This window comes from Enoplosus armatus, chromosome 13 (assembly GCF_043641665.1).
Source record: "Enoplosus armatus isolate fEnoArm2 chromosome 13, fEnoArm2.hap1, whole genome shotgun sequence".
Classification (NCBI taxonomy): Eukaryota; Metazoa; Chordata; class Actinopteri; order Centrarchiformes; family Enoplosidae; genus Enoplosus; species Enoplosus armatus.
This window is the reverse complement of record NC_092192.1, coordinates 9033016-9045857: the sequence shown is the minus strand read 5'-3', so window position 1 is coordinate 9045857 and position 12842 is coordinate 9033016. Positions and strand designations below refer to the sequence as shown.

Genomic DNA, 12842 nt, shown 5'->3' with positions numbered 1-12842 from the left:
TGATCTATTCATCTGTCCATTTTCATGCCAAAACAGATTCCATAAAAAGATGTTATGCTTGACAAGATGGAGACATTTGAACCAGCATTTAGACAATATTACAGTAAAATCTTTCTTTTTGCAACTCCATTTGTGTGATACAATCTCCAAGAACAGAACAGCTACTTAATGGGCCTTGTGGTGAGACTATTTCCACAATGAAGAATGAACTTTTAATCATAATATCATTTCTGATACTTGGAGACCTGACCACTGTAGGAAGAGTCATCAGAATCTCAGAAGTTTGTACAATATCCTGTATTTGATATTTCATTCATTAGATAACTATTCGTTTTGTCTTTTTAAATTTAGTTTAAATAATCTTTGGTTGACGTGAGGTTAAATTATTTAGCTTAGAGTTTGCCTTAATAGTTGTGTTTAAGGTTTTCGTTATGGTTCACTAAGTGTAATGTAAAAAGAGCATTCCTGATGTGTGGACATGATCACGATGTGAATATTGGACATTTTCATACAAATACATATTTTCCTTGAGAGTAGCTTGTAAAGAATGAACGTTAAGGTGAGTAAGCAGCAAACTCTGCCATGAAATGTGTATTTCATGTACAGTTTTTCCACCTACTTGCTTGCACATATTAAGTTTGTTCTTGGAACTGTGTGTACATTGACGGACACTAGAAACAGGAGTCAAATCCCTTGTATGCGTAAACATACTGAAAGCTGATTCTGAAATTGAAGTTTCATACATTATGTAAAATATCTTGCAATACCAGTCGTGCGTTCTTATAGATCCAGGCAGAGACGCAAGTCCATCTCAGATTCTTCCCTACCCCTACCCACTAAAGTACCTAAAAATATCTATTCTATATATCTATCTAGTCTTGCTATACCTGAATATAATCATTTAGTGGCTCACTCACTGCATTTCCCCTACATTTGCCATAACCCTAGTACACACATGTCCAGGTCTTTCATTCACATCATCAAACAACTAAAAGAAGCAAACCTGCAGCGTAAAACAAGCTGGTTTTCACTTTCTGACTCACCTCATTAGCAATCAGGAGGGCAAAACTTAAACCCCTTATCAACATTACACACCATCACACACATTAACTCACAAACCAGCACTCATCCGTGTGAGTGAAACATACCCCCCCCCCACCACCACCACCACCACCCCTCTAAATGCATTATAATGTAAGCTGATGAGGACAAATGTGCTGACAGCTTAAGAGGACACTATGCACTGCTCACTCAAATTCACCCGCCTCGCCTCTTAACTTCTGTTATGTGCCTTATCAGTAACACACACACACACACACACACACACACACACACACACACACACACACACACACACAACACTTCCAGTTGAGATCTCTCTTTTCTTTTGCAGAGACACACACACCTGGAGGTATCTCGACTGCATCAATCCTGATTATTGTCAATATGGACAGCATGGATGGATGTCAATCAATCGACTTCATTAAGCACCAACAGACCTTTCTCCTTGACTCACACACACTCTCACACACACACACACACACTTTTCCACCTCCACTTACATTTCAGAGCCTGGATCAGCGCCTTGCCGTCTTTAATCAGCTCTTTGATGAACTTGTTGGTCTTGTCCAGCTCCAGTTCGTGGGACTTGAGTCTCTCCCTGAACTGTGGGCTGTCCAGGTAGCAGTCACTGAACTCCAGAGCAGGTAGTCCCATCTTCTTCACACAGCCTGCTGGACGACCCGGCAAAAATCTCCGAACAGGAGAAGGAGGAACAAGAGGAGGAGGGAGGGAGGAAAGCCTGAGAGCTACTGCTTCTGCTGCTTGTGCTGCTGGAAATGATGGAAAATCCAATTACAGCATGTAAACAACGGGGTGGAGATGTATCCGAGAGAAATGCCTACCTACATAACCTTGCTTTTTCTTTATTTAAGGCTAACACTCAAGTTGACACAAGCACGAGTCCTCCTGCTTCTCTCAGAATGGCAGCAGCTGCAGCAGCCCGACACGGCATCCAATTAAATGATTTTTTTTTTTTTTTTGAAAAGTCACAGCAGAGTAAGTGTTTGGTGGTTGGTTAAAAAACAAAAACAAGTGTCCAGTTGCTCAGATAGACCGGTGCTGCATTCCTCTCGACCAAGTCATTGTGGACCGGACAGAGTCAACCGGGGACGAGGAGGGAGGGAGGGAGGCAGCGAAAAAAAACAAAACTAGCCTCGTAAGTGCGGTGTCTTCCCTGGGCGGTTTTAAATGCGCTGCTTTCTCCTCAGCCCCGCTCAGCTCAGCGCTGCGGACCGTAATCAACCTACCCCGACACGGATAATCTGCTGATTGACGTCTCGCTCGGCCAATGAGGTGGCCGGGCCGGAGAGCTGACCGTGCGGGGGCGGGCGTGCGGTGAGCTACTCTACAACAGAGACAGTGAATAAAAGAGAAGAGGGCTCACTCTGATCTTTTTTCTGTTACCAGAAAGAGTTTGAGCTCTACTGCTGCATCAGGTGCAGCCAGTGGTGGGATGTATCTAAGTACATGTACTCAAGTACTGCAATTAAGTACAATTTGGGTTACTTTCCATGTGTATTTCCATTGTATGCTATTTTATTCTTCTACCCTACATTTAAGAGGGAAATATTGTACTTTCTACTCCACTACGTTCATTTTTACAGCCTTACTAATTACTTTGCAGATTTAGATGAATGATACAAAGTATAAATCAACTAAATGATTATATATTAAACTAGCTTAAGCTACCAACGTATTTCAAATTAGCCCCATCTTTACCAGCTGCAACATTCAAGCGATGTACATGTTAATGCATCACTAATTATAATCCAGTAATAAAATATATATGATTCTGAAATTGTCCACTGTGCATGATGAGTTCTTTTACTTTTGGTACTTTTTGAATGCGGCAGAGTATTTTTACACTGTGGTCTTGCTACTTTTACTCAAGTAAAGTATCTGAATACTCAAGGACCACTGGGTGCTGCATCATTCAAAGTTTGCACTGAATTGGTCCAAAACAGGTCAACTAGGCCTGACTCGTTCCAAAGGTTCCTCCAAATGAGAAATGCAGCTTAACCTTCTTTTGCCCAACATTTATTGATATTTTCGGTGCTAACATCAGAATGCTAACATGTTGATTTTTAGCAAGGTAACATTAGCCTGTTAGCATACCAACATTTCACCACTTAGCTCTAAACTCAAAGCACAACTGTGTCTGACAGTAATGTCGCTAGTTTTGGGTATTCAGCATCCAGTTGTTGTTAAGATATTCAGTTTGGACAGAAGTGGTGGGCTGAATGACAGACTGACATTGCCATCCTTAGAGCCACAATGCTAGCTTGGCTAAAAAAAAATATTTAAAAAAGTTCCCAATCACATTTGAACAAGAGTCATGGCTCAAACGTGACTGGGGACCATTATGTGGTATGTTGTAAATATGTATTATGCATAATAGACCATAGCCTACCAGTGGGCCCATTTTGTGTAAATTTATTAGAGGACACATTGGACAATTCATCCTTTGCAGCTCTCAGTATCTCAGACTGTATGGTGCACAAGTTGGGTAACGTACAATTAAAGCATTAATGTCATCATGATCAAAGTTCCTATAAAATGTTGGGGGAAAACGGATTTACATTTTAAGTAGCTGCACAGTTAAGAGGTACATAAGTACAGTGCATGCATGTCAGCGAGCGGGGCCAAATATCTGTTGAGTATTACATCTTCCCTAGCACAGACAATCTTTGCATGCAGCCTGTTTTGGTGGGAGGAGACGCTGATGTCATTTCAGCCAGAGCGGGGAATTTCTGTGGAGGGGTATCTGCCTCGGATTAAAGCCTCCACTACTCTCTGGCGCCCTCTGTTGGCACGATGCTGCACCACAACAGATTTGTATTTCTTATGTCAACTTTTAGTGACTTCTTTCACTGTAAAATTATTGTGGTTGATCATTTAATTAAGAAAAAACATTATTTTGACTTGTCATGGGAGTGGAAAGCCATAAACCTGTTATTAGGACTGAATCTGCTTCACACTAACTTAAATCGTATTGACTGAATACTGTAGTCACTGCCACTGCCGTTGAAATGATGACATGCATGTCACTGACACATATACACAGTTTGTGTTTGTGGTTATTGTGTGAAAACAGCTCAGATTTAGGCGTGCTGCTACTTCCTCAGCCAAAGCACAGCACAGCGTCTGGTCGCCTGCTCATTTCTCCATCTGTCACTGTCTCTGTGGTGTACAGAGATAACCGTTTACAGGAAGTCATAGCCTGTGCCTGCTTGTGCATGAAGTCTAAGATGCAGGAGGCTAGTACAAGAACCAGAATTAACCAGTTTATAGTCAGGTACATGAGGGAAACACAGACAGTTGCAAAAAGTGACAGTTGGTCTTCTAAAATCACTGATAGCATCAAAACATAACAATACGACGCCCTTTAAAGAACAGTGGCCTAAATCGAATGGTTTCATCATGTTATCATTTCGTGAAAACGTGCTTTTTTCCCCCTTTTTTCAGAAGCCATCTTTTCTCAAAATGCAAATCGGTTTTTACTTTAAAATACATGTTAAGGTCATGTCCAGTAGTTGATCTATTTTAGAAAGAAAAAGAATTTCCCCTCATCAATCCATTCAAAGATGGTGGCTTTAATCAGTATCAGTGCTAAGTTGCTTTATGGCCATCAAGATGCTGTTAATTAGATTTGACTTGTCCCTCTCTAATTTCATCCTCTGCATCAGCCTCTGAAAGCTTCCTGTAGAGAAAACAGAAACGTAATTATCGCCTTGACAGCTAAAAATATCTGTGAATATTTCCATTTCCTCTTCATAAACACGCAGAGTTCTTCAGCCCGTGACAACTCCGATATATCCTCCTCGAGTTTCACCTTAATTTGAAAATTCAGTTAAAATGAATGTAAACTATAATCTATGTCTGTTCCAGTGCACTATCAAAAGATATTTATGAAACCAACATTATCTCAAATATATTCCATCATTTTTTTTTTTTTTTTACACATTTGCTTGGATTTCATACCGGCTTTTAGGAAACCTCGGGAGCCTTGAGACCTTCAGCGTAAAAGCTCAGATAAACCAACTGTATACTACCTGCCCAGCACCAAAATGTCACACAGACAACTAGCTGAACATAGTGGAGGATTTAGCACTTAAAGAGACAGATATTTCCCTCAGAAGTTGTGGAGAGCTGGGTGTTTGAATTGTTTCACGCTTTCATCATATCATTTATGAAAACACCACTGGAACTGAAAGAAAAATCATTGTTAGTATGCAGTATATTCTAAATGTGTTTTTCACCAGATTAGTGAGGGGATGTCTCACAGCTCTCCAACAATGGTAAAAATAAAAAAATAAAAACCAGATCCTTTTCACATATTGTGCAAAGGGAACTTTAGCCAACTAAAGTGTTGTTTTTTGTGATAGTTTGTGGTAAGCGTTAATGTTGATATGAATGAATAGGCAGCCAAACTGTTTCTTTTACTGTGATAGTTGACGTATTCTGCCATCTCCTGGTATACAGAGGTAAAGCAGCTACTTCCAGCAAACCTAAGAATCTCAGAGCTGAACAGGTGAGAGAGAAAAGTAGGTCAGGCTCTCCACTTTTTGGCAGTGTGGCTACTCTGCTGCGCATTCGCTATATAGTCGTATGTCTCGTGATTTTACACCTTAGAAAGGCAAAGTGATCTTAAAATGCAAATGTGCTGTTGGAGATGAATTATAGAGAGAAGAGCTTGAAGTATCCATTAGAAGACGAGGGAGGCGAGGCAACCACAGTGAATAAGTCACCCGGCCTGCACACTGCTGCTGTTTATTGTCGTGCAAGTGCGAGACAGACAGTGAGAGATTGCTTCTTAAAAGCCATTTCCACCATTTTGACCAAATGTCAAGTGTCGAAATACATATAGATTTCAAGTGAGTGCATTCAGTTGTCATGATGTAGATGGCAGGGCTTGGGGAAATGCTTTTGGTGTGTGCTGCAAAATGATGCATTATAAACCACTACCGTCGTTTATCCTTATTACATATTTAAGAGTTAAAGTGATTCCCTGATCACAACAATAGGTTTGTGCTATCTTTCTTCTTACATTAAAAATGTTATATCTCTGGCTTTTTTGTTGTCAGGAGCTGTGACTGTGACTATGTGACTGACTGAATGTGTCAGCATGGCTATTTGCTCACTCCTATTTGGGGGCCCATCTGAGAGGCAGAGTGACACTTTACTGATGATCAGTTACCTAAACAACTTCTGCCTTTCGTTTATGAAGTATTGTATCTGAAATCAAACACCATCCTCCCCTGACCTCATGCCTCTTATGACTGCACTTGCATGTATGCATTGAGGACATTTACTGTATGTGGGATTATTTATCATCAAATGTATTTCTATTTTTGATGAGTACATATTTTAACTTTGCAGGAATGTGAAGCAAGTCCCGCAGTCCTGTAATGTGACCCAGCTGCCCTCCACACTGCCACCACTGGGCTAAGGTACTGGCATTATGTAAGATTAATTCTGGGAACTGAAGTCATCCTCTTTGTGTCTTTTATAAATGTTTATATTGTGTTGCTCGCCAGTGTCTCCAGGAGGACACGGCTGTAAGAATGTATCAGCGCTCAGTCAGACAGGCAGCCCTGCTTCTTTCCAGGCTCTGGCTGGATCCCATGGCCTGGACACTTGCGTCACTCTGTCTCAGTCTCTCTCTCTATTCTAGTGCAGTAATTTTAGTCCTGACGTTGGCCTGTTAAAATGAGTCCTCTGACGTTGTTAGAAGGGCGGTGAGGTGAGGGGGGGGTGTAGATAGGGTACAAATACAGACATACACAGCCACTTCTCTGGTGGAGAAAAGAGGGAGAAAGTTTGACACAACGAGCCGGTTTTGCCCAACTTCAGTAAAAAAAACTGGAAAAGAGGAGGACATGCTGGCTCACCAGGGGCACTGTCATATGACTTTCTCACAGGTAGGTGACTGACTCACTACATTAGAGGAGCTTTGTTGTTTGTGTGGGAATCAAGTTGGCTAGTAATCACCTCTGCTGATTCACTAATGACAGATCTTTGATGACAGGAAAGCAAGTTGATACTGATCTTACTTTTTTTTAGGAATTAATTTAGTTGATCTGGTGTGTGTGTGTGTGTGTGTGTGTGTGTGTGTGTGTGTGTTTGTGCATGTTAAGGATCCAATATTTTATTCCCAGCAGAACTCAACTTTAGTCCAAACATCAACCTTCAACTATCCTCCCCCCGATCCAAACATACACATGTGTATGTTCAGTCTCTCCTCCCACGCATTCTGCACATTGACTCGGTCAACAGTTGGACTTTTGACGTCATTCCCACCAGCAGCTCTGTCCGAAGGTCCCTGTGGACCAGTCTGGCTCTAACTGACCTCTCATATCCTGTAATACAACATTCTTCTCCCGGTCCTGTTCTTAGGAGAAGTCGGCTGTGAGTGGGTAGGCCTTACATTCCTCTTGTGGCTTTGCACTGGTCTGTCTTTCGCTTTCCTCTCCCTCTCTCGTTCCCCTCTTCCTCCCTCTGTTGTTTCTTATGCCTCTCCAAGACATTCCAGATGTGGGCTAGCCTGGCTCTGTTGCAGTTATACTCTACCTTCTGGCTACAAATGATAACAAAGACCAGAGTTGTACAGCACCACTGCTGGCTGGGTCCTTCACTGCTTCCCTGCTCCTTTTCCATTTTGACAGGACAGAGTTAATGACAGCCACTGCTCTGGGATCTCTACCCTCCAGGATATTGAGATTACACTGACATTGTGGCTTTAAAGTGGGCTTGATTTGTTTTTGTGGATAAGCTTTTGAGGAAGCAGACAGTCCAAGGGTAAGACAGGACTGGATGGATTCTAGTTCCACAAGCGGAAAGATTTCAAGTGTTTGACTGCTGGAGATTTGTTTGACTGTAAAACGTTGTCGGCTAAAGCCAACTGAATGCAGTGTGTTAATACAAAACACTTTTGCCTCAAACAATGTGAGGAAAATGGGTCTTGTGTTTCACTTGTGGATTACAAAGTCATGTATTAAACTGTTGCATATACTTATTAGACTACTGCTGGCACTTGCGACATTTCCAGCAGGGAGTAAATTAGAGCACATTTTCTCTGTCCTTTGTTGTGTCCAAGTGTTTATTTTGTTGTCTGGCCATCCACTGATTCTAGTTGAACCTTATCACGGCCATCTGGAAATTATTTCCACAAAGAAAGAATCTAAGTGATGTTCAGAAGGAAAACAAGTTCGGTCATGTGGCGGCTCGGCTTGGCCTCCATCCAGATCTGATTCCCTGTCTGGTTTCATCAAAAATAGAGTACCTTAAAAGGTTGACAGAGAGAGACAGAGTAGACAAACAGAGGGAGAAAGTGATTGCGGGAGGTTGGGGAGGAAAGCATTTCCCGTAATCATATCATGAAGGCGGCGCTGTCCTCCCCTTCCTGTTTTCTCTCGTGTCTCAGACACAGTCCAGGTGACATGAACAGTGAACGCGGTGGATCCTCTCTGTCGTTGCAGACACAGGGACATCCCTCTGCTTCGTCCAAGCCTCAAACTCTCTGTAGGATGTCTGAGGGAGATGTCACAGTGCTGCCATTCGGACCTGCAGCAGCTCTGGACCTGTCCAGGCAGGAGCACCGGACACTGACCAGACTGTACAGTCAGAACGGAGGATATCACCTGAGGATTTTACCAGATGGAACTGTGAGTGGAGGCAGGCAGGACAATGACCCTTATGGTGAGGAAGGAACCGGTTTTCTTTCTTTCTTTTTGATGTATGATTGGTTGCTGTAAAAGAATGGAGGAGAGTCTTTTGGCTATAACTAACTATATTCTGTACACGTAACTCACATCTACTGTCTACTATTTTGACTTTTAACACTTTAAGTGAACGTTTTAACTAAAAATGAAGTCCTCTTGGTTGTTCAAATAATGCTAAACAGAAGAGAAGAGGTAAACCTAAGATGTTTTGGTTAGAAGTTATCTGGGAAACTGATAACCGGACTTGTAAAAATGGAAGAATATTAGGGCTCAGGAGTGTGGTCTGTTAAAGTCCTCTTGAGCAAGGTATTTAGTTCTTAGTGAGTTGGGTGTGTAATCATAAGCACTTACATGTGTACACATTCAGATGACAGGGCCTATATTCCCTGAAAAATGCTGCGCAAATATTTATTTCAGAAGAAAAATGATGGTTACATTGTGTTTAAGTAAGTTTATCTTCCACAAATAAAAGTCATGCAGCGGTGTTATGTTGAATATGTTTGTGTTGCAGACATCCTGAGGCTGAAGGCTGTGAGCGTAGGAGTGGTGGTCATCAAGGGTGAGATGACGGGAAGGTACCTGGCTATGAACAAAAAGGGACGCCTCTTCGGATCAGTGAGTCTTGAGCATTTTTAGAGTTTGTCGCAAAATTACTGCGGCCATGACGTAAACCTATTTGGGATGGAAACATTAAACTGTGACATTATCAAACCATAGTATGAATGTTGCCAGACGTATCATGACGAAATGAGATCCTATTTCTATTGGGGACTGTTGCCTAATAGTTTTAGGAGCTGTTTATATTGGGGCTACTTTCGTCAAATCACATGATACTTATTAACTTGTCAGCAGAACTTTAAACTCACTAATTCCTACAGTTTTGCAATAGCATAGGTTATTTCCACAACTGCAAAATACTGGAAAATCACATTGCCAAAATCTGACAAAAGGGGTTTTTGCACAATATAAATCACTACGAGCAATAACATCAATTATTTCTTTTTTCAGCACTTTTCTTTACTCTGCATGTTCTGTTGCTGTGTACATATATATACACAACAATTCAATCTGAATTTGAATTTACACGAAGAACTAGAAGACTTGCAATGAAGCAAACTGTCTTCCGCTCCTCTCTTGTCTCCCCCCTTTTATTCTCTTGTCTCAGCAAGCACTGAACGATGAGTGTTACTTCCTGGAGAAGTATGAGGAAAACCACTACAACACATATTGCTCTCAGAAGTACAACTGGTATGTTGGGCTGAAGAGGAACGGCCAACCCAAAGCAGGACCAGACACCCACCAGGGTCAGAAGGCCATCTTTTTCCTGCCAAGGCCTGCAGGCAACATGTAATGCCAGACGGCACCAGGAAGCATGGACACGCTCACTGAAGTCTTTAAATGCACATTAAAAGTTTATGCACATTAAAAATTTTACGCTGGGCAAAGTATCCCGCTTAAAGTTCACTTAAGATCTGTACAATAGGCTGTATGCTGTTTTTACAGTTACTTCAAGGTCTATTTCGATGTTAATAACCTAAATGTTTCTTTATTCCTTTTGTTCATGCAGGAAATATACAATCGGGCTAAGCAGCATATAATGTGTATGATAACTACAGAGGTATGAGCTAATATACAGAATACTTTACTGCTTATAAGCACATATACACCCTCTCACTGCAGGCAGAAAATGTGTGCGGTATCAGTGCATGTCAGCCTTGATAAATGGGTGTTCACTTTGAACCCAAGTATGAAATACCACTGCTGGAAGACAGCAACGGACCACTTTTACACAGAAATAGTTCTGCAATTGATCACGTCTGGCACAGAGGAAACCAACAAGGCAGTAAAAATAAAAAAAGTCACCATCTGGTGTTGAATTCAAACTCCTACAGTGCAGGGGAATAATAGAGGTAGTGTAATTATTTCAGTTTCTTGCTCAGCAATACTTCAGCAGGGTGGATGTTTGCTGACTTCTGAATGACTGACAATCTTGCTAGTGACTACTTTTAATCTTCTCAAGCCTGTTTGATGCCCACTTCTGTCAAAACTTATAGTATAGCGTACAGTTTCAATTTTAGGTCAACGGACAGAGCTGATATGACATAATCTTAGTGCTAAAAGGCCTTGTCTATGATAGGGTTAGCCATGACAGTGAAACATTTGTATATTGTTTCATTATATTGTTATTATGTGCCCAAGTCAGCTGACAGTTTTCAAGGCAGATGTGAAAACACTAGTAATCAGCGAAGTTATAATTGAGTTGTATGTTTAGGGAAAGGAGGAACCAAAGAAGAATTAACATCTTGGTGACAACAAATGCTCAAGTGTGGATTATTTGCTTTTGATTATAAGGAGGCAGAGACGGACCAAACACTGAGCAGTCTGTCCTGGACCACAGACGTCACAAAAAGTTTCCTTTCACTGGGCAAAATGGCTTCGCTTCACAGCCCAGCACATCTTTCTTTTTGTTAAAACACGTTACTGTAACATTACGCTGGGTTCAATTACTATTGTGAATATTTATTTATAAAGTTTTATTGCTAATACAATTTTAATGTACTGAAAATAGTAAATTATACATACATAGTGAAAGAGCAAAAAGGTAATGTGATCACCTTTTCACAAAGTAATACATATTGTATTGAGTGTATTTAAATGTATGAAATAAAGTCTATTTTACTATCTATTATTATTCATAAAAAAAATTGTATGCTTGATTTACTGTACCTATGATTATTGTTCTTCCTAAAACATAGACGTGTGAATAAAGGTTTATAACTGTACATACCTGTCTTTAAAGGAACATGTTTGATCCAGTGTCCAGCACATCTGTTGCTAATCAGCTTTCTGTATATGTGTCTGTTTGTGGCATTGCACGTGAACATCTGTGTTTTCAGTAATTAATTACGCTCTTACAGGTGTTTACCAGAGACACGTTCCTCCTCATGAAGCAAGCGTTAGAAATAATAATGTTTGGCCACAAGATGGCAGCATTGCTTTAGGTTTTAGGGTTTTTCTCATGCTGACACTGAGGGCTTCAAAAGCTCCAGTGTTTTAGACTCGGTTTATTATCATTACACGTAAGGGTCTCGACAAATCCCAGTAAAAATAAATCATGTAAATCCAAGAAACCACAGTTGCTATCAATAAATGTTTGGCCAGCTGTAGGTACAGTGTATGGGTTATGACAGTTAACGGAGCGTACGTATAAGCAAATCCTCCGTTATCAAATAAAGAAAATGTCATGTAAATGAAATATATCTGAAAAATGAATGAGCAAGATTATTTTATTTTGTATTATTTTAGAGGGGGGGAATCACCATGTGAAGTGAATCTTTCACTATTTTAAAAAACAATTAATTAGCTCTAAATTCTGATCCCACAACTTTTTTTCATACCTTACTTTGCTGCTTTGTGCTTTGGAGCGCACACGTTTTCTACATTAAACGTTTCTTTAATTGACCTAGGCAGCCATACACAATCTTTGCCTGAATAAAATACAGTATACCATTAATAAAATTGTGATTCACATCAGAAAATATCTTTTCAAAGAATCTGGACCAAGAATCTGACCAAACATTCAGTGCCAACGTCCTGTATTTGACAGATTTGTATTTTTTTTTTGTTATTATTATTTGTTCAGCACTTTTTTCAGCAAGTTTTTTATAGTTTGCTGCAGCCTTAAGGACTCTTTGTGTGAGGATGTTAGCCAGGATAGCCAGGTATCTAATGTTCTTTAAGAAAAAGCGATTTGCACTAGTTTTAGTGAAGACTTGCTGCTTTACAGTTGAAACTACTGTATCCGTAAAGTTGTGACAGATGACAGCAGCTCAACGCAGAGACAGACCTCCACTCACCCCGATCAAGTATTTTCACCACATTTTTGGAAGCAATGGCATTATTCATCTAATCCACACTTAATGTGTAACGGCTGAAACAGAACATGGCCTGAAATGCTGTTTCAGAGGCCGCCGTGCCAGGAAAAAGATTCTGGAGGAAACACTGGAACGTGGTTTGAGATGTTTGGGAGGACTGGAGCTGATTCATGGCTCCAACAAG

At 40.7% G+C, this 12842-nt stretch overlaps 2 protein-coding genes across 2 annotated transcripts in view; one reads left to right on the top strand and one right to left on the bottom strand.

Moving 5' to 3' along the window:
• LOC139295053 (rho GTPase-activating protein 26-like) overlaps nt 1–1720 on the bottom strand; it is an 83135-nt gene extending 81415 nt beyond the window's left edge. Inside the window, exon 1 of the mRNA XM_070917129.1 lies at nt 1563–1720. Coding sequence (XP_070773230.1) covers nt 1563–1716 — 154 coding nt within the window. The 5' untranslated portion in view covers nt 1717–1720. The remainder of the gene's footprint in view (nt 1–1562) is intronic.
• A 6718-nt stretch (nt 1721–8438) lies between these two features.
• Nucleotides 8439–11566, top strand: LOC139295114 (putative fibroblast growth factor 1). The gene is made up of 3 exons (XM_070917211.1): nt 8439–8760; nt 9295–9398; nt 9949–11566. The coding sequence occupies exons 1-3, from the start codon at nt 8439–8441 to the stop codon at nt 10132–10134; spliced, it is 612 nt and encodes a 203-aa protein (XP_070773312.1). The 3' UTR covers nt 10135–11566.
• Nucleotides 11567–12842: the final 1276 nt, after the last annotated feature.

Excerpts from the sequence above, each read along its gene's own strand:
- LOC139295114 (XM_070917211.1), top strand. The coding sequence starts at position 8,439 with ATGAAGGCGGCGCTGTCCTCCCCTTCCTGTTTTCTCTCGTGTCTCAGA. Across the intron at positions 8,761-9,294 it reads GCAGGACAATGACCCTTATG|ACATCCTGAGGCTGAAGGCT; the intron begins GTGAGGAAGGAA and ends TTTGTGTTGCAG. Across the intron at positions 9,399-9,948 it reads AGGGACGCCTCTTCGGATCA|CAAGCACTGAACGATGAGTG; the intron begins GTGAGTCTTGAG and ends CTCTTGTCTCAG.